This window comes from Diceros bicornis, chromosome 28 (assembly GCF_020826845.1).
Source record: "Diceros bicornis minor isolate mBicDic1 chromosome 28, mDicBic1.mat.cur, whole genome shotgun sequence".
In the NCBI taxonomy this organism is placed as follows: Eukaryota; Metazoa; Chordata; class Mammalia; order Perissodactyla; family Rhinocerotidae; genus Diceros; species Diceros bicornis.
Window position 1 is genome coordinate 6524773 of NC_080767.1, and position 23326 is coordinate 6548098.

Here is a 23326-nt window from a genome sequence, read left to right on the forward strand (position 1 = left end):
TTCCCTGATCTCACCCCCAGCCCCAGATAACCACTAATCTGCTTTCCGTCTCTGTAGATTTGCCTTTTCTGTGTCACAGGCACAGAGCTTCCATTAGATTATTTTTTTATTGAATAAACTTCCAGCCAGTCCTCTCTTGGCATCACCTTTCCCTGGCCCCTTGGCAGCCAGTTCCTGAGCCTTTGGATGAGTTGGAGGGGCTTATATATGTCAGGTAGTTTTATCCACTGCCAGTTTAGGATTTAACTTTCTGAGTATGCTAAGTCAGTTAGCACTCATTCATTCACCTGCTCACCAGCTCCCAAAATGCTGTTGATATTTCTTTCCCATTTTTTTTTTCCTTGTGGGTTTATACCTTTAAAACAAGAGCAAAACCAAAAAATTTAGTGTCTTTTTAATGGGGTTTCAGGCATGAGTGGAGGGTAAATGCATGTGTGCAATCTACTACCATCTGTAACTGAAAATCTTCCCCACTAATATTGATTTGCCCTTTTCACTTATTTAAGGTTGCTAGAAGACTCTGTTTGGAATTTCTTGGAGTTGATTCATTGTCCTCAGGGAATGCAGAACTTTAACCAACTTCTGTCGGGTAGATATCCATCACCCACACACATGTTGGTCTTTTGTAACACAGGCCCTAAGTGTTAAAAGTGGGTCATATGAAGAGTGAAGGGGAGGCTGTAAACAGCCAGTAGCTGATCCCACATGTGTGCATGCTTCCAGGGCTGTTAGCTGAATTGGCATTTGCTCCTTATTTGACAGGTTTTTAGTCTGTGTGCTCATCATCAGAGACATCACAAGCTTCAAAAGGTCCAAGCTTCGCCAAACATGCCTCTCTTTTCATCACATCCTCTGTGCTCCAACTTCGACTTAAGCTTTTCTGAGTCTTAACACTTTCTTTCCTTATTTTTCCCATAGGATCATGGATTTTCCTGGACACTTTGAGCAGATCTTCCAGCAACTGAACTACCAGAGACTTCATGGCCAGCTCTGTGATTGTGTCATTGTAGTGGGGAATAGGCATTTTAAAGCCCATCGCTCCGTACTGGCAGCATGCAGCACGCATTTCCGAGCCCTGTTCTCAGTGGCAGAGGGAGATCAGACCATGAACATGATCCAGCTGGATAGTGAGGTAGTGACAGCAGAGGCCTTTGCTGCACTGATTGACATGATGTATACCTCCACCCTCATGCTGGGGGAGAGCAATGTTATGGATGTCTTATTGGCAGCCTCTCACCTGCATTTGAACTCTGTTGTTAAGGCATGTAAACATTACTTAACGACAAGGACGCTGCCCATGTCTCCCCCCAGTGAGCGTGTTCAGGAGCAGAGTGCCCGCATGCAGCGCTCCTTTATGCTGCAGCAGCTGGGACTAAGCATCGTGAGCTCAGCCCTCAATTCCAGCCAGAGCGGTGAGGAGCAGCCAGCCCCCATGAGCTCATCAATGCGCGGGAACCTGGACCAGCGGACGCCCTTCCCCATGAGACGCCTTCATAAGCGCAAGCAGTCTGCAGAGGAGCGGGCCAGACAGCGCCTCCGACCTGCCATGGATGAGTCTGCCATTGCTGATGTTACGCCAGAGAACGGGCCATCAGGGGTTCATTCTCGGGAGGAGTTCTTTTCACCAGATTCTCTGAAAATTGTGGATAACCCTAAGGCCGATGGAATGACCGACAACCAGGAAGACAGTGCCATCATGTTTGACCAGTCTTTTGGTGCTCAAGAAGATGCCCAGGTGCCCAGCCAGTCTGACAACAGTGCCAGCAACATGGCACAGTTGTCCATGGCCTCTCGCGCAACTCAGGTTGAGACTAGTTTTGAGCAGGAGGCCGCAACTGAGAAAAGTGGTTTTCAGTGTGAAAATCCTGAGGTTGGCCTCGGTGAGAAGGAGCACATGAGAGTGGTGGTTAAATCTGAGCCCCTGAGCTCTCCTGAGCCTCAGGATGAAGTGAGCGATGTGACCTCACAAGCAGAAGGCAGCGAATCTGTGGAAGTGGAAGGAGTTGTGGTCAGTGCCGAGAAGATAGATCTCAGCCCTGAAAGCAGTGATCGGAGTTTTTCAGATCCCCAGTCTAGCACTGACAGGGTAGGTGACATCCATATTTTGGAAGTCACAAATAATCTAGAACATAAGTCCACTTTTAGCATTTCAAATTTTCTTAACAAGAGCAGAGGAAGTAACTTTAATGCAAATCAGAACAATGATGATAATATCCCAAACACCACTAGTGACTGCCGGCTAGAGGGGGAGGCCCCTTATTTGTTGAGTCCAGAGGCTGGGCCTGCAGGCGGGCCCTCCTCGGCCCCTGGCTCTCACGTGGAGAACCCATTTAGTGAGCCTGCAGACTCCCACTTTGTTAGGCCGATGCAGGAAGTGATGGGCCTGCCATGTGTGCAGACTTCAGGCTACCAAGGAGGAGAACAGTTTGGGATGGATTTTTCCAGGTCTGGTTTGGGCCTCCACTCCTCCTTCTCCAGGGTAATGATGGGCTCCCCAAGAGGAGGAGGCAGTAACTTTCCATACTACCGCCGCATAGCTCCCAAAATGCCCGTTGTAACTTCCGTCAGGAGCTCACAGATCCCAGAAAACCCTGCCAGCTCCCAGCTAATGATGAATGGGGCCACGTCTTCATTTGAAAATGGCCATCCTTCCCAGCCTGGCCCTCCGCAGTTGACCAGGGCATCTGCTGACGTCCTGTCAAAGTGTAAGAAGGCCTTGTCAGAGCACAACGTCTTGGTTGTGGAGGGAGCTCGCAAGTACGCCTGCAAAATCTGCTGCAAGACTTTCCTGACCTTGACGGATTGTAAGAAACACATCCGTGTTCACACAGGTGAAAAACCCTATGCCTGCCTCAAGTGCGGCAAGAGGTTCAGTCAGTCCAGCCACCTGTACAAACACTCGAAGACGACCTGCCTGCGCTGGCAGAGCAGCAATCTTCCCAGCACTTTGCTCTGACTCGACCTCTTGAGATAAGGCCAACGCCAGGTGTAGGACCATAACTAAAATCTCTTTTGGTTGGTGGTTAATGCAGTTGAGTTTGAAGCTTCAGGCTGCCCGGTGGCTCTTTGCAGATTCCCATGATAAGAAGTGGAGAACTAGTGTGTGTAGCGCTTGTGCTGCTGCGTTTCTGAGTGAAATGCACACTTCAGAGGATGCCATCCCTGAAGTCAGGTTCTTGCCAGGGTTGAGCAATGCAGTCAGAAAGTAGTTTGTAATTGATGATGTTAGAAGTGGCACATTTAAAAATTAAACATGGAAGTGCAGAAAAATTTTTTTAGCAGTTTTTTTAAAACTTTGTGAAGCATTTAATTACATTTCCTCTACCCTTTGACGGGAATATTGTATACCTGTACAGTGATGCAAAATGCACTTATGTGTAACCAGTGGCGACTTTGTGCCTGTCTAAGAGGAAGGCCCTTGAGGACACGCCTGTCTGCCACAAATGCTTTAAAGTGTATCACAAGGTAGTCCTAGGCCTCAGAAAGTACTGTATTTTTTATTTTTGTCTGATTTGCAGTCACAGACACTGCACTTTGATGGTGCTGACACTGGGTCCAGAGCAAGCATTCTCTGGACTATTAGGTGTATATACTTTTGAAAATATCTATCACTGTTGGATAGATGTTTTAACAGTTTTTCCTGGTTTTAAAAACAAAGTTGTAAATGGCACATGTTCTTGTAGGGAGTGATGAGTAAGATATTGTTTCTGTATGTGCTGTTTTAGCAGTATTTTAACCAACTTGGATTACATGTTACAGTTCCATGTTTGGAAGTCAGAAAAGAGCTAGTGTTTGTCTTTGTTCTGATGACGTGGAGTCTTGTTTTGTGGGATCTTTCATGGTGCACTTACCCTTTGCTCCATCCAGACTTCAGGGGCCAGTCCAGCCTGGCACACCCCACCCGGTGACAGGCCTGTTCTCTGCTTTGCTTCTTCACACTCTCATGCCCCATATGGCCTCTTTCCCACGCCTAGATGACTGTTTTCAGTTATAAACTAACCAAAAATGATGTCAGCTGCCCGTCCACTATGGGTTTTATTACTGTATATACTATAGTTTAAAAATATAGACCCTGCACTTTTGTAGTTGTTGCCCCGACCCAATACTGAACGTTTGAAATTGTTTGCAATCCAAATGTCACAGTGTTTGTGGGTAAACCTTTTCCAGACTCTGTAAGAGGGTTGGGCAGCCCAGAGCACAGGAGTCACCAAGTAGCATCTGAGACTGTTCCAGGAGACATGTGGGTCATGGCCCAGGGCCTCTCTGGGCCCCACCACCTCACTTCCTCAGCCCCTCCTGCCTTGCGGCCTTCTGACCCTGTGCCATCAGGGCTGTTGGTGGTGCTTGTGTTAGGCTGAGCCCTGGCTGATGTGCTTCCAGGGGAATAGCACAGGTTCATGTGTCTCTGCAGAGCTCATGAAGTCAGTTTAATTCATGCATGAACATGAGTTCATTTTTTATACAGCTTTTTTAGAGACACCAAACCATTGTGCATAATTGAGAGAAGTCCTTCAGTTCTTGTGTTTAGAAAGCTAAGTATGTATAGCCTAAAATAAACATTAGTGTGTGTTTTCTCTTAACCTAGTGTGTGCAGTTACACATCTGTCTGTGGATAAACTCATAATGTTCATAGTTGGGCTTAGCATCTCCTGTGAACTGATTCCCAGGGAGGAAAGCCAAAGGGAAACCTCTGTGATGCCCCTCCTTTCCAGCAGACGAGGAAAGAGACTGTTGGAGGATATGGGCTCACCTGGGAAGTCCAGTTGTATGTGTGGCTCATTGTCAGCAGTCGTGTTCTGACTTGATGCGAGGAAGCTCTGCACCCATCCCTCTACGTGATGTGACCACCAGTGTGTTGTGAGGAGGTTAATCTTGGGAGGCAGGTGTGTCAGCACAGAGAACAAGAGAGGCTCTGCCTGGGCCTGGGAGAGGAACCAGTGACACCAAGAAGAGCAGTGGCAGCCCTCCTCCCCTTCCATCTGGAGGAAGGGTGCCAGGGGGCTGCCCCTCACCTCAGCTCGGGCTTGAATGGACTTGGTTCTGGGGCCTGTCTCTGACACAGCGGCTGGAGCCCTGCCTCTCCACTGCTAGATGGAATCTGGAATCTCTCATCTACCTCTTAGTCAATCAGTTTCTACATGTGAGAAGCGAGCTTGCAGGCCAATGTCCTCATACATGCTGGAGCACTTAAAAAGTAATTCAGAGGTTCCCTGGAAAACCAGTCCCAGGGTTCCTAGGATCCATCGTTTCTACCTGAATTATAACTGCTATTGAGTACCTGGATTTTGATTGGTTAGCCTTAATTATAGCCTGGCATAATCATTTCTGGTGATCAAATCATAAAGTTCTATCAGGCACCCATGTCAGTGGTGCTATCAGCATCTCGAAATTTGAGATTTTGAAATAAAAAATTTGTCACATACATACCTCGATCTAAACGTGTTTTTTTCTTTGCTTAGGTTGTTAAGGTTTGAAACAAAAAAAGGAAGTAGTATTGCTTTCTCTGCTAACCCTGATTTGACCAGTCCTTTTTTTTTTTTGTGAGGAAGATTCGCCCTGAGCTAACCTCTGTGCCAGTCTTCCTCTATTTTGTATGTGGGTTGCTGCCACAGCATGGCTGATGAGCAGTGTAGGTCTACACCTGGGATCCAAACCTGTGGACCCCAGGCTGCCCAAGCGGAGCACACAAACTTAATCACTAAGCCACTGGGCCGGCCCCAAGACCAGTATTTTTTTAACCAAGCCTCCTAGAAGATGTCCTAGTGCTGTCAATTAATAACAATTACTGGTTGTTCCCCTCAATTTAGTCCCTCTGCCTTGCCTGCTCTGTCTGTCTTGGAGCCGTGGACAAGTGTCAAGTTTTGTTCTCAGTCTACCCAGTTTTACTCTTAGAGGGTCTGCTTAATCTTGTGCTTTCTGCTGCTCCCTTACCTGCCTCCCAGGTTGAAAACTCCACTCACCAGCTTGGCTTGGCTGGTGGGGAAGAGCTGGAACCTGATTCCTCCGGCAGGAGCAGGGCTTTGGCAATGCTGGTGGCCTGGCCTTGGGGAGGAGTGAGTGAGGTGGTGACCAGAAAAAGGGCATCCCCCTCGGGGGTGGGGATGGAAGAGCAGATGGACAAAGGGAGCCACGTGTGAAGGTGCTGATACTCATTTTAAGATAAAAATGAAGAAACCCACCTACCTCCAATTATTCTTGACCTTACTTAGTTCTCTTTGTTGTGTATATTTAATTTGCCCCAATGACCTAGGTAACAGATTCAAGTGCCATGGTCACAAGTGGGCTATGGTTGTCCCATCCTCAGTGATGGACACGTGAAGGGATCTGAGCAGAGGATGAAGGATCAGGTGGTTTGGACAAGTTCTGTAATTAAAATGCTGGGGGATGAGGACTGGGGTGAGAAGCAGAATCTGCTAGGGGCCCTGATTTAGAAAAGGTAAGCAGATGCTCTTGTCATTAGCTTCTCTCAGTTATGAATCGAGACAATCTCTCAGAGAATTATTTAATAGAATTACACACTTCTGGCTCAGAAGTTTCCGACCACAAAGCGGCAAACACATCTATCAGCACCAGTCTTCCCTCCGCAGAATCAGTACAGATCAGACTTTTCCTTGGCTCCATCCTGAGGGTCCAGACCAAGCCTGGGCATGTCCGACAGTTCCTGGGGCACTGTTTGCCTCCTGGCCCTCGGTGTCTCCTATCTGGCTACAGCTTGAGTTCACTGGGCATCGGCTCCCCTCTCAGGCCAGCCAGCAAGTTGTTAGCTGCCAACAAGGACATGGTGTTTCGGGTTCTGTGAGTGGCACTTCCAATGTGGGGTAGGATCACTGGAAAGGATACGAAGAAAGGCAGCTAAGAGGTGGTTCAAGAGCCTTCAACCAGGCCCTTTCTTCATGGCTTGGGTTAGCAGTAAGAAGAACAAAGAGAACCAGCCTCAATATTCCTTGATTTGCCTTACCTCCTACTGTCTCTAAACACTCCACTCCTCCAGGGCTCAGGGTCAGAGTAACAGAGTAAAGGGACTCCAGGCTACTGAAACCCAGACGCAAGGGTGACAAGGAGTATGCATCCTAAACACAATGTCGGGCTACAAGGGGTCTTGGAGCCTGTGTAGACCCAGCCCTTCAGTTATTGGAGGGTGAAACCAGGTGCCAATGGAACTGCTCATCCATACCCTGCACCCTGAAAGCAATGTCTCAGGGCTTCTGATCTACAGGAATGACCAGACGAAACGCTGGACAGCACAGCCGCCTCTGGCCCACTGCAGGGCCAGTGAGGTCACTTGTCCCCAAAGAGCACCTTTTGAAAGCAGTACCCGGGGCACTGAGCTCAACTCCCAGGGCTTGGGGGATGGGACAGTTCTCCTGGCTGTCATCACAGCCAATGTTCCTTTCAGCCTGGAGTGGGGCTGGGGGCAGTAGCATTTCCCAGGGCTACAATAATGGGAGTGTTCATGGTGGGAAAGGCAGCTGGGGACCTTCTCTTTGGGTTTCCGTTCCAGAATGTAAATAAAGGACATGGACTGGCCCAGACAACCTAAGGCCCTTAGCACTCACAGTTATGTATCAGTCAAGACAAACCACAGCGGCTACCTGCATAGAGAGAATGTAATGTAAAGAACTGTTAACTAGGTAACTGAGGAGGCTAAAAAGAGAAGACTAAGCTGTGGTTCTCCAAGTGTGGTCCCAGGCCCGGCAGCATCGCCGTGGGAGCACGGTAGCACACACTCTCAGGCCCCACCTAGACCTCCTGAAGCAGAAGCCCTCGGCGGCCAGCATCCTGCGTGTGACCAGTCCCTCCAGGTGACTGATGAACGTGAAAGTTTGAGAACCCTGAACTAAGGTATCAGAGACAGTGACTGCCAGCAACATCTACTTCCCTAGGGCTGGGGGTACCCAGGGAAAAGAGGGGATTGTTAAAACTTAGAAGATGAAAGGGAGGGCCCCTTCGGAACTACAGCTCAGACCTCTGAGGCTGGGGCACTGACTGGCCATGGCCTGTGTCTCTGAGGAGGCACGATGGTGAACCACGTGCTGCGAAAACTGCAAACTGGCTTCACCAGCTGCTACAAAAGGAACTGCTGCTGCTCGGGGAAGAAGGGCAGCTGCGTGCCGCTCACAGGCACAGACAGGCAGCAGGGAGCTGGGGCCTGCTGCCTCCAGCATCACGCTGACAGGCCCAGCAGAAATGGGGTGTGCAGACTCCCAGCCCCTGTGTCACAACGCAGAATACACGAGGGTGGGTTTGGAGCTGAAACAACTTGTGCTTAATAACTGGCACAAGTTACAGATTTTGGTGGTGTAATTACACTGCTAATTTCTCACACTTGAACTGATAATGGTAATTTATAATAACGGGTCTTACCCATGACTAGCTATGGATATAAGACACACAGTCAACCCACTCTCTTTAAACAATACAATACATTCACTCCTTTAGGGACATGCTCAGGAGGCCCCCCCTCACGGTGTTACATACCAGTGTCACTAGTAGCACAAATATTTATGGTCCCTGGGTGTCCCTTTGTGTTCGCGACTGCTCATGGCAGCTTCATACCCAGCCCCTCCAGACCACCTCTAACCACTGTGGTCCTACGTGACTCTGCATTGGAAAAGTACAGTTCTCACCACAGTTCTTCAGGGTCAGGAGAGGGTGGTCTGTAGGCAGTGGTTCCGGGGTCGTCACATCCAGTCCAGCAGCTGCAATCCGACCGCTGGCCAAGGCCTGGTACAGGTCATCCTGGTTTACCACGTCTCCCCTGGAACGACAGTAGTGATGTGGGTACCCCGAAGCTCCCTCCACCCAGGCCGCCTTTAGGGCATAACAACCCACAGAATGAACTTTCCCACCAACTTAGCACTTGCCACTGAATTTTAAAGTAGTAAGTCTTATCGTATACTTATTTATAGTAAGTAAGTATAGTAATACACAGGTCTTATAATCAGAGAAACCCAGCCCTGCCACTTTCTAGCTGTGTGACTTTGGGCAAGTGTCTCAAATTCTCTGTCTCAAGCTCCTCCTCTGTAAGACAGAGAGAATACCACCTAGCTGCTAGGAGGGCTGGGAGGATTAAAGCTTACTGTCATGCACTACCACATGAACAGGGCCCAGAAGTCTGTAGGGCTCCATCCAGGTGTTTCTGATGTGGTGTGTCCCCAGATCACCCGCTGAGACCCACTGCAGCATGCCATCAGGCAGCTGCCCAACCACACAGGATGCACTAACTACATCCACCTGAATGAGCAGCCTTCCTGCCTGTGACTGACCCATTGCAGTAAAGAGCTGATGTGCTAGAATTCATATTGTACACTAAGTACTACTCGTGCCATAATAACACTGCACAGTCCTGGGTGCATGCAGGTGCTCAGCCAATGGAAGCTATGATGCTGTGGCCGTCAGCGTGAGCCCTGGGCTCTTGCATGTTTCACTCCTCCTCCAGGGCACCTCCTTTGTAGCTAAACATCAGTAATTCAGGCACCTCTGGGATGGAGAGCACTAGGGGTGAACTCATCCAACCCCTTCCCTCATCGTTACTGGCCTCCAACCTGATTTAGGCAGGAAAAAGGGCACCAGCTAGGAAGGGGCTGGAGTGGCAGAGAAGGAAAGTCTGCCCCCATAACACGCCCAGTGGCCTGAAGGCACCCTGAGGACATTCTGATGAACCAAGACAACTGGATTTTGGGTCTGTCTTTCCAGGAGCACAAAGGTTCAAGCTGTTCCTGACTCAGGCAGACCCAGGCTCAGCACAATAGAAGGTTGGCCTCCTAAGGGCAGTTAAGATCGCGAAGTCCAACCCCTTGTGGTATAGAGGAACGCGGCTGCCTGAGGCGAGCCGGTAACTCGCTGCTCTCAGGCCTTCACTCCCCGAACCAACGCTGCCATGTGCCCGGCCCTAAGCAAGGCTGGGTACTGCGGGAAACAAGACAGGCCAGGCCTGCTCTGCAGCTCTTCCTTCCTCCCAGCCTGGGGGGCTCTCTGGGGCCTTTATTGAATTTCTGAGTTGGCTGGTTGACTGGTTTACAGAGAGTAGCAAGCTTAGCCTGAGGTCTCATCGACAACCCATGGAGAAGAAAAACCTCAGATCACGGCAGCAGGGACAGCCCCTCTCGAAGCTTGCCTGGTGACCCAAGGATGTCGGGCGGCCCCAGGATACCTGCTGATGTTGACAAACACGGCCGTTGTCTTCATCTGCTGGAAGAAGTCCTTGTTGCAGAGCCCCTTGGTTGCTGGCGTTAGGGAGCAGGACACAACGACGAAATCAGACTCGACGGCCAGCTGGGGCATGGACACTGGGGGAGGGCAGGTTCCATCAGATGCTGAGTCCCAGGTTAGGGACAGCAAGAGTGTAGGCGACCAAACCCTTCTTTCCCCCTCCCATAATGGAAACTCCCAAAATGCTTCCTTAAGACCTCATCTCTGCCTGGACAACTCCGATAATTGTACAAAGTTGACAGCTACTCGTGGGATCCTGGCGTATCATCATCCGCCCAGCCCGCTGGTCTAACAGATGGAGAAATTGAGGCCAGAGGGGCAGGAGCTTGTTCAAGGTCACACAGTGGGATCTGGGACATTCTGGCTTTCACCAACTTCAGGGCCCATTGTGCCAAGGTGGTGAGGAATGCCTGAAACCCAGCCTGCCCTCTGCTCACCAAGCTGCGCACCTGCCAGGGGGCTGGATCCACCTGGACACAAGGCCGGGGGGCAGTGCTCCCAGTTTATGGAGGAAACTGTGAGTGTAAGCCCCCAGCAATTCCTTACATCTGTCACCATCCCCGCTGCTCTGCCCTGTGCTCCCTGAGTGGGCCTCTGTGTCCAGGAGCAGGTAGATTAGATAACACCTACGGGACACCGCAGGCCCTGGACACACCTGGGGTTCCTGCATTCTGCCTGCAAATGCTGCCATTACACAAAATAGGGAGAATCCTCGAACTGAGCACACATGGGCCTCCTCTGGAAATCAAGGTTTTACTCACCAAACTCTGCCTGGAATTCTGCTGCTTCCTGAGGCCTGGGCTGGCGCCCTGTGTATAAAAATCTCTGGACACCGAATGGTTTCAGACGCCGAGCAATGGCCTGGCCTGGAGACAAGGAGTCAGAGTCATGGCTTGTTCCCAACCTCTCAGAGGGCAAGGGTGGCACCCACCAGCTCCAGGGACAGGAGGCCCCTCGTGGGGGGTGCGGGGTGAGCAGATCCTTTCATTAGCACAGTCCTGACATTGACCGGTCCTGCCCCAGTGTAACCAGCCACCAGCCAACCCACACTGACCTCAGGGGTCCATGTAACAGCCCTTCAGAGATCTGGAGGCAGTACTACAGCTCCTCTGTGGCTGTGACTGGCTTATGCTGTCCTCATGTGGTCCCAGCCATCTTGAGGGCCATTCACTAAACTTCCCTGAGAACTGGACCTGGCATCCCAGGAGACGTCTGACCAAACAGTCCCTCCCTCCTTCTGGATCCTCTGCTTCTGTTAATGCAGCCCTTGACTTCATTTGACGTCTTAGTGGCACTGCCAAACTGCCAACTTGCCCCAAATCTGTAAGACCTTTTCACAGCTACTGCTGCTGAGACAGGCTTGGGCATTTGGGTTTTCAGACTCAGAACATGCCCCAGAGCTGGTGGGCTCCTGCAGGCAACTCTCTAGTGTGAGAGACAGGGCTGCTGGCTGGCCGGACAAATCATCCACACTCTCCATCCTCACCCTCACTTCTCCACCAGGCAGGAGGCCAGCCAGCCACTGACAGCCGCCTGGCTGAGCTCAAGCCTTTATGCCAGACTTCTCCAAAGAGGGGTGCTGGGAAAAAATAGCTCTGCCTCATCTGCAGAATCGCAGGTAAGTTCTGCCCACTGGACCCTCTGGTTCCTGAATTAAGGCTTTATGAGTCAAATGCCTTCTGGAACCCAGGCCTGGGGGAGCGTGGGCTCTCCACAGTAAACCCCTCCTAAAGGCCCCGACCCAGCCACTATCGCTTTCATCTGTTCTGTACGGAGCTGCAGTCATAAGGAACCCCAGCTCTTACTCTTGCTTGTGTCACCTAGTGAGTTCTTAGGGAACCCTGGGGGTCTTTTTGCCTGTGTTTTATGAAGCTGTGTCTTCTTGTCAGGCATCTCCCCACTGCACACAAAGTGCACCTATAACACGCAGTTATGGCAACCTTTTCCACAAGGGATTGGCAGTGTCCAGACACGTGGTGCCGGAGACTCGAACCAAGCCACGAGAGCTGGGGTGGCAGGCAGGAAGCTGACGCCTCACCTATGCGCCCCAGCCCGATGATGCCAACGGTGCTCTGCGAGAGGCCGTAGCCACACATCCACATGGGATTCCATGAGGTCCAGCCGCCGCTGTGGGGAGGGAGAGCGGCGGGTGAGAGGTCCTGGCCGTGGGCAATGACAAGGGCCCACTGCACAAAGCCAGCACCCCCAGGCAGGGGCTGTGTTCTGAGGGGTAGACCCTGCCCTCCAAGTCAAAGGACTGAGAGCGGCCTGAATCACACCCACAGCCAACGGCGCTACGGATAAGCAGCAGGAACGACTCTTCCTTTAAAGCCACTGAGGACACAGAATCTGATGGCTGGAAGGGGCCTTAGCCATTCTCATCCCATTTTACAGATGGGGAAACTGAGACCAGAAAGAGTGACCTGTCTGAGGTCATGCAGCCAGGGCAGAGTTGGGAGCAGCAGGTTGCAAACTTGGGATCTGAGATTCCAAAACCAGTGTTCTCAGTGCTCCAAAGAAGCAACAAAAAGTAAAGCCACAACTTCCCCACCCCCACACCACCCCAGTGCCCTGGGTGTACAAGGGAAGGGAGGCTGGCTTGAGCCACCTCCAGCGAGGGTGCCGACTCCCTGGACGGGAGGGTGGGCAGACATTCAGCACTGTGTCTAACAGCCCCCCGCTGCCACCCTGCTACTCCCGCCCCGGAGCCCATGCTCCTGCTCCATGTCCTCCCAGGGGCTGCATTTACAAGCCTCCTTGCCTTCACTCAGGCCGGTCCCTGCGCCCGGAATACCCTCCCCAACTCTGGATGCACAGACCCAAATCCCTGATGTGAAACCCTCAGGACAGGTTTTAAAAATGTTCAGATTTTAGAAAGATGGCGCATATGCTGTATTCTGTATAACACCCTCAGCAGCGTTGGGGGCGGCACCCTATACCAGACACATGGTATATCTGCAGCAAAACATACAAATACTCGCCCTGACTGGGAGAAATAAAACCATAAATAGCCTCTTGTTAGTTCCAGTCAAGTTTTGCTACCAAAAGATTTATGAAACGCCCTTCAGTTTTCAGAGCTTTTGGATTTTCGCGTGGTGAGTGAGGGATGGTGGACCTGGCCCTCTGACGACTCAAGAGGATGCCCACCTGCTACCTCCTCCCTCCCTCCTCACACTCCTCCCCCCACCTCCTCACCAACAGGCCGAATCTCCGTGTCCCTCCCTTATCCTCTTCTCTCACAAGTCCCCTTCAGGCCCTGTTTATTTCAGCTCTGCCTTGTACGGTAGTATTTTCGCTGTCTGTCCCCCCTCACTAGATGGGGCACATCTGGGGACAGGGGTCACATCTGGGCCAGGGTGACACTGGGTGCTCAGGAACCAGCTGCTGAGCAGAGCCGACTTTCCCACCAGGTGTTCACTCACTCACTTCTTCACTTCCTCGATGGCCTCTGGCAACCGGCGACAGGTGCTGAGCAGCAGGGAGACAGCGAGTTCCGCCGTGGCGTCTGTGAGGACATCTGGGGTGTAGCCCACACGGATCCCGCTACGAATCAAACGTCTGGTGGAAACATGGGCCTCAAGCACCTTCACCAATCTCTACTGCTGGGACATTTCCATGAGGCTGCTCGGCTCCCTCTTTGCACTGCCTGCCAGGAAGCTCAGAGCCGTGAATGAGCACTTAGGAACAGCCAGCCCTCACTCCCATTTCGATTACCTCCCCCTTTGGGAAGGATATTAAGATGGAAGATCAGGGTCCAAAAACCGGGGCAACCACTTAATCTTTCTGAATTTCCATATCTAAAGAGGGAAATAATACTTGCCTTTTCCACTTCAAGGGGTTGCCGTGGAGGTCAAAAAAGATACAGACTGTCAAAGGCTGCTACCTGGACAGGTGTTACCACTGTTCCTGACCAGTGCACACATGGGCAGATTTTATCATCGGCCACCTCGCATTTTCACTGAATGGTCGAGGGATATGAACTGAAAACAAATAAATACTCAGCTCCCTTCCTCCCTCTCCGGTGGTCACCACTCACTCCAGGCCCCCTTCTGGAGCCCAAGCTACACTTACCGCTTCTTGATTTCATCCAAAGCCAAGTGGTCGACGCCCACAGACAGTGTGCTGATGACTTTGAGATTGGCTCCTGTTGTGCAGAAAAAGCATCGTTTGTATCTTTCCTCATGGGATCCAAAGCCCTCGCGTGCTGCAGACAGGCTCAGAGGGGCAGGGCCTTGCTCGAGGTCACAAAGCAAGGCTACGGCAGGGCTGGCCGGACAAAAGTCCAGGGCCTCGGGTGCTCTCCCCCGCACTCGGCTGCCTCCACGCCCTGGTCTTTGTCCTCTTAGGGCCTCTCTCCAGGGATTCAGAGCCAGGAGAGGGGGGCAGTGTGGGTGCCAGATGGAGCTGCACACAACTGCTCCCTCTGGCCTAGTACTGCAACGAATACCCTCAGAACGCAGAGCGATCACTGCAGACCCGCTTGGGGAGCCAGCAGCAGCAGGCTGACATGCCCCACAGACACCCTCGGAATCCTCCCCGGACCTGCCCAGTGCACATACCTGCAGCGTCCAGGAGCCTCTTGTCCACGCGGTCAGAGAGGAGGCACAGCAGGCCGTGGGCCCCGGTCATGCCTCGCTCCAGCTCCTTGTCGGGGATAGGCTCGTCCGAATCCCACTCCTCTACCTCACAGCTGAAGGCAAAGGAAAGACCACTCAGAAGCAGGGGAGCCCCACGGATGCCCGCGGGCCCCCAGAGTCCTCCAGGCCACATCCACAGCCCTCTCCCAGAGTGGGAACCAGTGCCTTCTGCTTGCTCTGGCCTCAGGCTGCCTGGGGCTGGCTGAGGGGAGTCAGGGTCAGGCATGGGTGACCTTAGAACTGTCCTGAGTGGGTGGCCGAAGGGTGAAGGGCTGTCACAGAGCACAGAGAGCCGACAAGGGCTGACAAGAGCTTTAACTGTAAGGAGAAAGGCACAGGGACACTCTCAGCTCAATGCGAGGAAGAGCTTTCCCATCCTCATAGGAGGCCTCACGGGTGGTGAGCTCCCTGGCTCGGGGTGGCCAACTGTTAGGAAAGCCAGTGGGGGGGGCGGGGGGCAGTTCCCATATCAGATGGGGCTTGGATTCCATGTCCTGTTGCATGAAACGGAAAACTCTTGTACTTGGACTTTGCCAGGAAGGACAAGATCGAAGCCATTCAACACAGGGGAGTTTTGGGGCGCCCTGGGCATGCCTCCCCGTGGTGCAGCCCAGCCTCCCAGCCCCTGCCACTGCCACTGCATTCAGTGCAGCCAACACGTATGGAGCATCTTCACGTGCAAGACACAGGGAGGCTGCTGGCACCTCCGGGAACACCCTGCTGCAGCACTGCCTACAGCCCAGGCACAGGCTACCTTTAGTCCTCCCTTCTGTGAGCGTCACACCGAGTGCTACAGCAGTGTGAGCTGCTGCCATTACTGCCCTTGTTTCTGCTTCCCCTCTCTCCCCTCAACACTTGGTACACAACAGGTCCTCAGCAAAGGTTTTGTCCCATTGAAGGAAATAAACAAATCTCCTTTTCCCCTGGCACTGGTCTCTGACGCTAGGTTCCACCTTCTCCCTGCCTGACACTGGCTGTGCAGACCTGCAGGGTTCAGACTGCAGTCAGACGAGCTGAGTTCAAATCCCAGCTCTGCCACAGGCAAAGCTGTGTAACCTCTCCGTTTTCTCATCTGTAAAATGGGAGCCATAGTGCCGACTTCACAGTGTTGCAAGGATTAAAAAGAGTTTATGTACATGAAGCACCTGGCAAGGCTGGCACGCAGGGTTCAACTTAATAAGGGTCATGAAACGCCCCTGCCAACTGTCCAAAGGGACCAGGCCAATGGCTGCCAAGGTCCCTGACCCTGCCAAAAGTGACCTCAGGAGAGTCAAGGATTAACAGTCTGGCCCTTGCGTCATAGGCGGTCTCCTGTCTCCCCAGGCCCACGACCGGCAAGGGCTCCAGCCGTCTCCCCCACCCCCACCGCAAGTACCACGGGAGTTGCAGGTCCCAGCGTCACCGCAACCGGCCTGGAGAAAGCTGGGCCCCAGAGAACTTTCTCTAGGCTTCCCCAAAACTCAAGGACCGTTCCGGCCGGGCACGGGCTGGAAAGTCCAGCCAAGGCCCGAGCGCAGGATCTCGGCTCTCTGGCCCCTGGGACTGCCCCGTCCTCCCCACCGAAAATAGCTGGGGCCTCCGGAGACAGCCCCAGGCGCCCCCAAAGGCGCGCCTGGAGACGCTGAGTCACCCCGAGTACGGGGGTGCCCGGGATCCGGGGGCTCCGCAGCCCCTTCCCTGACACCACCCCAAGCCGCGCGCCCGGAGGGGACTCGGCGCGCGCAGCGGTGCGGGGCGCCAGGCTCTTACTCTGCGGCCCGGGCGAGCGCGGCCCTGCCCTCCGGGGGGATCCTGCGGGTGACAAACACCTTCATGAGTCGCACTGGTCTCATCCAACCTGCAGCCGCAGGACATTGACCCGGACCCTGCCGGCCGGAAGCGGGACGCGACGTGGGGACGTGGCCTCGGAAGGGCGTGGCCTCGGAGGGGCGGGGGCGGGTGGGGCGGGGCTGGAGAGGGCGGGTGGGCCTCGAATGGGGGCGTGTGGCGTTGTAGCTGTGCGGTGACTGCGCGTGTTCCGACAGTGGCAGTGTCGGTGTGTCTGTGTGTGGGGTGTAACCGTGGGGCTCCGGGTTTGAGCGCCTTGTGCAGCTATGGGTGTGTGATCAAGCCTTAATGGAACTGAGACTGGTTCTGGGGGTGATGCCGCCAGGCTCATGCCTTGGCCCTTGGCCCCCAGGGACTCCCTCTGAGCACCCACTGCCCCAGAGGCTCTGAGACTGGCAGACCTGTCTGGGGTTGGGGAGGGGAAGGGGGCCTGGGGTGGGGGTTCCTGTGTGAGCGTGTGTAGATGTCTGTCAGGGTGCCTACAGCTGTCAGAGTGTGTCTGTGTTGGGAGAGGGGGCGTGCAGTCAGGACCATCCCCATTCCCAGGGTGTGAATGCCCTGATCATCTTTGCTAGGTCTGTTCCATCATGGTCACACTGTTCCAGACGGGGGCCCTTGGTCACACAGACTGGGCTCTGGGCCTGGCCTATTGTGCACAATCAGGAGGCCGGACCAGGACAGTCTGAATCTGGGAACGACCTCTTGAATACTTGGTGCAATTCCCCTCACGAAGCTCACAGTTATGGGGGTGGGGGGGTATTTAGTTGTGAGCCAGCCAGCTTGCTGGACACCTGCTGACTGACCGGAGGCCGGTGATGCAGAGGGCCAGGGCCAAGGTGCTGGGGCCATGGGGGTCATGGCAGAGCCCGGGTTTGCAGTCAGATGGACCTGGGTCTGAGTCTGGGCTCTGCCGCTTACAAGCTGTGTGGTCTTGGCCAGTTCACATCTTCCTAAGCCTCAGTGTCTTCAGCCACAAAAGGGGGTTCTGAACACTTACCTCTGAGGGTTATTGTGATTGTTAAACAAGCAACATTTGCCTGGGCCGTGGGTCATGTCAGCTGTTCGTCCAGCACCCAGGCCGTGAAGGAGAGGGCTGAGGGGCTTGGGCTCTGGACCCAGGCTGTCTGGGTTTACATCTTAGCTCCGCCACCTAACAAGAAGTCATTAAACTTCTGTGTGCCTCAGTTTCCTCATCTGTAAAATGGGGATAATAGTAGAACCTGCCTCCTGGCTTGTTGAGAGGATGAACTCTGTATAGTGCTTATAGCATGTAACACATGGAATGGGTGCTCGACCAATAGTAACACGTCCCAGGAAACCCACACTCCGGTACCCAGGGCCAGCAGTCGGGCAGAGAGGCAGATGATGAAGCCAGACTCAGGATGAGTGGTAGGGCCCCAGCCTGCCCCTCAGCTCTGCTGGCTTCATCTCTGCCTGAGGCTGTTCAAGTACTTGCTCCCAGGCCTTGGAGCCCCCAGAGAGCAAAAATCCTGCCTGGTGGTCTCTTCTTGGCTGATTTTATCTGAATCCATTCTGCCCCCTCAGGGCCCAGATAGGAGACAGGGTCAGGTACAGAGAGGTGACATCTCCAGCTTGGGGTCACACAGCAAGTCGCCAGAAAGGCCAGAGCTGGCCCCTGAGGTCACCTGGATCCCTGGCCAGTGTTGCACCCTGCCATCTCCCTCTAAGTAACACATTCATAAGTGTCTTACCCACAGACTGTTACCTGCACTGCCAGGCCACCTCAGGGACATTTCTGAAATACCTCAAACATTGACACAATGAGGTGTTTTTCTGTCCCCAGGCCAGGCCCTCTGGGGACAGCACGGCCCTGTGGTTCCATCCTCTGTTAATCAGTGGTGACACTTGAGCCCAGCTCCTCTCTAACACCAGGACAGAAGACACTGGGCAAGCCCGTCCACCAGGGGCCGGAGGGGGCATGACACATCAGTGGGCCCCCTCCCCCAAGGCAGAGCACCCAGCCAGCGCTCAGTAAGTGCTACTGGGTGGTGGGCATGAGCCAGCGCGGGGAGCCAGCTGAGGGCCCAGGAGGAGGGACCCAGTGAAGTGAGAGGGAGAGGAAGGACCCCAACTGGGGGTCAGAGGCCTGGCCTGGGTTTCACTGGGTAAAGCCAATCATCAAACAAGTAGCCAAGATTTATGGAGCTCTTTACATGTTCCAGGCACTGTCCTCAGCACTGTACGTGGCAACTCACTAATTTAAACATCTCAACACCCTGGAAGGCACGGGCTGTTACTCTCCCCACTGCACAGATGAGGAAGCTGAGGGCACGGATGGCGAAGTCGTTTGCTTAAGGTCACACAGCTACTAAGGGGCAGAGCTTGGCACCCTGCCTCCAGACCCAAGCTCTTAACCACCAGGCAAGCCTCGTGGGAGTAGGGAGGGTGTCTTAGTCCCTTTGGACTGGTAAGACAAAAATACCATAGACGGGGTAGCCACCCAGTCTATGGTATTTTTGTTTTAGTGATTTGTAGGAACTGTTTGTACAATAAGGAAATTAGCCCTTTGTCTGTAATATGAGTTGCAAATACGGTCTTTCCCCCACTTTATTGTCTTATGATTTTCTTAATTATTTTTAATGCAGAATTTTTTTATTCTTATGGCCTCTAGGTTTGTCACACACGGCGTATCGTAGTGTGTCTATTGCCACGTAATGAATTATCCCCAAACACAGTGGCTCAAGGCAACAGCAATCATTTTCTCATCACCTGTGATGGTTCTGAGGTTGGTTGGGCTCAGCTAGACGTCCTCGGTCAGGCTCTTTCACGCCGTGGGGTCACACAGTGGCTGTGCTGGAGTCGGCAGAAGGCTTCCTTGCTCGTGGGTCTGGTCGTGGATGCTGACTGGCATCCAGGCCCTGGGCTGGGCTGCTGGCCTGACGGTCTACGCGGGACCTCGGCAGGTGGCCCGGACTCCCTCACAGCCTGAGCCGTGCCAAGGGACGGAGAGGGGAAGCTCTCCGTCTGCTAAGGCCTGAGCCTGGCCGTGGCACTGCATCACTGCTGCCATGTTCTGTCAGTCACACAGTCACAGAGTCCGGAGCCCAAGAGGGGACGGAGACCCCACCTCTTGATGGGAAAAGTATGAAAGAATTTGGGGGCCGTGCTTTAAAATTGCCGCACAGAAAAAGGTCTTTTTCACATTGGGTTTAATTTTTAAAAATATATATCTCATGCTTTCTAGGCCTTCTACTTTTATGGTTTAAATTTTTACTGAAATTTTAATCCACATTTTTTTTTTCAGAGAACTAGCAAGTTGTTCAACACCTTTTATGAAATAATCCATCTTTTTCCCACTGATTTGAAATTCTATCCCTATCATTCATATACTAAATCTGGGTCTGCTAGGGTCTGTTTCTAAACTTCATATTCTGTCGTGTTCTGTGGCGCTGTCTAGTCGTATGTGAGATAGTAAAGGGGTGTTGTTGTAAGCCACTAAGTCTGTGGTCACTTGTCATGCAGTGATGGTACATCAGTAGAGGTGAGGACACATCTGAGGGCCCTTCAGAAGCAGAGAAGTAGGGGGCCGGCCAGGTGTCGCAAGCGGTTAAGTGCGCGCGTTCTGCTGCGGCGGCCCGGGGTTCGCCAGTTCGGATCCCGGGTGCGCACCGACACACCACTTGGCAAGCCATGCTGTGGCGGCGTCCCATATAAAGTGGAGGAAGATGGGCACAGATGTTAGCCCAGACCCAGTCTTCCTCAGCAAAAAAAGAGGAGGATTGGTGGATGTTAGCACAGGGCTGATCTTCCTCACAAAAAAAATAAAGAAAGAAATAAAGAAGCAGAGAAGTAGGTGCCATGGCTTGTGTCGTTTCTGAGGCTTTGTGAGAACAAGCCTGGCTTGGAAGATCTGCCTCGGCCACAGCTGGCCAGGTGGTATCGGGCAAAGCACTTCTTCTGTCTGATCCTGGGTCTCCGAATCGCAGAACGGGGGCAACCGCTTGCCGTCCTGGTGGTCAGTGTGTGCTGAGCCTGGGGCGGGGACTTGGGGGAACGTAGACAGATGGCGTGGACTTTCATCCTCACCCCTTTGGCCCAGGGGAGAAAATGGGTCCAAGCCACATCCATGTCCATGTCGGGTACTGCCCGTCTCCCTGTCCCCACTGGCTTCACTCCCACAGCTGTGGCACTGGCCCTGCAGCCCCTGGCCCTGGCCCAGGCCCTGGACCCCTCCTGCCCTTGGTCGGGAGGTGCCGAGTGCTCAGGGCTCTTGGCCTAAGTCGGCCTCGCTGAGGGGTCTGCTCGGCCCGGCATCTGTTCTGGTCATCTGGCTTCTGCTGGATCTCTCAGACTTGTGCCCACTTCCTACTTCTGGAATCTGGAACCTTGAGGGCCTGAGCCAAGCGAGTAACCCCCCTGAGCCCTGAGCAGCCATCCTGGGGGACTGCCTCCCTCACCTTACCACTGTCCCCTCAGCCCTGGCTAGAGTCCAGCCTTGGTCCTCTGGGTGGGGTCACACTGCAGCGCCCCAGGACTCACCTTGTACCCTACCCTCTCCCATACCTGCTCAGGCATAGAGTGACTCAGCCGGGCGGGTGGCCCAGAGACACTTGAAGATCAGACAGCCAGAGGACAGCTGCAGGCTGGGAGGCAGGGAGGGCACCAGGACTGTGCACAGTGCAGGGGCCCACAAATGCTGGTCAAATCTTGGATTCAGTATAGTGTGCTACCCAGCTGTGCATTCGACAGATGGTTAGTAATAGTAATATTATTCCAGTGTGCTGTTAGGGCGAACGCTCACTGGGTGTCACTGTCTGTGCTGCCCTTTCAGGTGTTATCTCACGGAATCTTACACCAACCCTCTGCGGTGGCTGCTGTTATCGTCCCCACGGTGCAGACGAGAAAACTGAGGCTCAGAAAGGTTAAGAAACTTGCCCAAGGTCTCACAGCTAGTTAAGTGGCTGAGCAGATATTTAAATCCAAGCACGAATAACTGTGGTTGTGCTGCCTCCTCTGCTCTCCGCCCAACAGGGGGAAAGAGAGAGCAGCAGCGTTCCTGATCCCGAGAACGGTTCCAGGTTCAGGTGCTGCGAGGAGCCCGAGTAACTACCGGTGGAGGCCAGAGAAGGCTTCCTGTAGGAGCAGGCTTGAACCGAGCCCGGAGTCATGGGGAGGATTTGGAGAGGCAGTCGGGAGGCAGAGGGAGAGCACTGTAGTCAGCAGCTGGCTATAGCAGGAGCAAAGGTCCTGGGGTGGAAAGCAGCAGCCCAGATGGGGAGCTGCAAGCTGTTCTGCTTGGCTGAGAAGCTGGCACATGTAGGGGTGGGGCTGGGCCTGGAGGCCTGGGCCAGCCTGGGGCAGGCTGAGGAGTTTGCTTTCAAGCATGAGGACAGTGGTACCATGGATGGGGCCTAGCAGGGGAGAGGTGCTCTGAGCTGCATCCCCAGCCAGAGCCCAGGCCTTGACCACTGTGTTCTCTGCTGCCCTCTGTCGGTGCCCACACCCCTGCCAGCACCAAGGCCTCCAAACTCCAGTGAAGGCACAGCAGGGAGGTACTTGGTGACTTGAGATAGGTGCTCAACTGCTGGCCCAGCCCAGAGCCTCAGAGCACCCCCAGGGTGCAGGAACTCCTCACTTTGTGGGGGCTAGGGGCAGGAAAGACTCCTCCCTGCTCCCTGCACTGACCCCCTGAAGCCCTCTCCTCCCTTCAGGAGCCCAGGGTCCCCCCTTCTCAGGAAAAGCCCAAATATCAGTCATGTTCACTCTAGTAAGAGGAACTCAGTTCTAGCAGGTACCCACATCTCATTCTGGGCTCCAAACTAGCTTCATCTGAAATAGAAATTTTGTTGAAATGTCTTGATTACACCATAAATCTTAGACACAAACCTTTCAAACAGGCTATTGCTCCAAACACAGAAAAAGGCAAAGCCAATTTAACTGCTCAAACCAGAGGCTGTGAACACAGGGCCCGAGTGGCACACAGAAATATAAGCAGGGCCTCTTGTGAGGCCTTGACAAGACACTGCCCCTCTCAGAGCCCTGACTCCTCATTCGAGGAGGATGGACTGGGGCAGGGATCGGCAGACTTTTCCTGCAAAGGGCCAGAGAGTCAATATGTTGAGCTTTGCGGGCTGTGTTGTCTGTTGCAGCTCCTCCCCCTGCCATCACAGTGCAAAAGCAGCCACAGACAATACGCGGCGGATGGGCGTGGCTGTGTTCCAATACGACTTTACCGATGGACACTGGAATGTGAATGGACATATAATTTTCATGTGTCATAAAATATTACTCTTTAGATTTCTTTTCCTGGGCAAGACTCACTCTCAGCCTGGGAGTCACACGAAAATAGGTGGCTAGATTTGGCCCCTGGGGGTGAGTCACCCCTAGACCTCCGGATCGGAGCACAGCATCTCGCTTACCGTCTCACGAATTACCTGGGGGTCTTGCAAAGATGCAGATTCTGATTCAGTAGACTTGGGGGAGAATCTGCCTTTCCTGCCAGCTCCCCAGCGGTGCTGCTGCTGCTGGGCCACAGAGTCTTCCAGCTCCTCCAGTCTCTGAGATCCTAAGTGACTCTGATTACTGATCCCGCTGTTTCCTGAAGAAACGCTCGCTCAGAGGTCTGGGCGCAAGCGAGCCCCGGCATTTTCTGTGCAGCCTTCCCCTCTGTCCCAGGGTTTTCTTGCTTT

At 53.4% G+C, this 23326-nt stretch overlaps 2 protein-coding genes across 4 annotated transcripts in view; one reads left to right on the plus strand and one right to left on the minus strand.

Moving 5' to 3' along the window:
• Positions 1–5947, plus strand: part of ZBTB5 (zinc finger and BTB domain containing 5) — a 30047-nt gene extending 24100 nt beyond the window's left edge. For all 3 annotated transcript variants that reach the window (XM_058523569.1, XM_058523570.1, XM_058523571.1), the window contains exon 2: positions 919–5947. In XM_058523569.1, the coding sequence (XP_058379552.1) occupies positions 923–2956 (2034 nt within the window). In that variant the 5' untranslated portion in view covers positions 919–922 and the 3' untranslated portion in view covers positions 2957–5947. The remainder of the gene's footprint in view (positions 1–918) is intronic.
• A 541-nt stretch (positions 5948–6488) lies between these two features.
• On the minus strand, positions 6489–16726 carry GRHPR (glyoxylate and hydroxypyruvate reductase). Its single transcript, XM_058523573.1, has 9 exons — positions 16599–16726; positions 14772–14902; positions 14284–14356; positions 13639–13755; positions 12251–12339; positions 10974–11078; positions 10154–10289; positions 8628–8758; positions 6489–6827 (listed from the first exon to the last, which is right to left on the minus strand). Exons 1-9 carry the CDS (start codon positions 16679–16681, stop codon positions 6706–6708), a joined length of 987 nt encoding a protein of 328 aa, XP_058379556.1. The 5' UTR covers positions 16682–16726; the 3' UTR covers positions 6489–6705.
• Positions 16727–23326: the final 6600 nt, after the last annotated feature.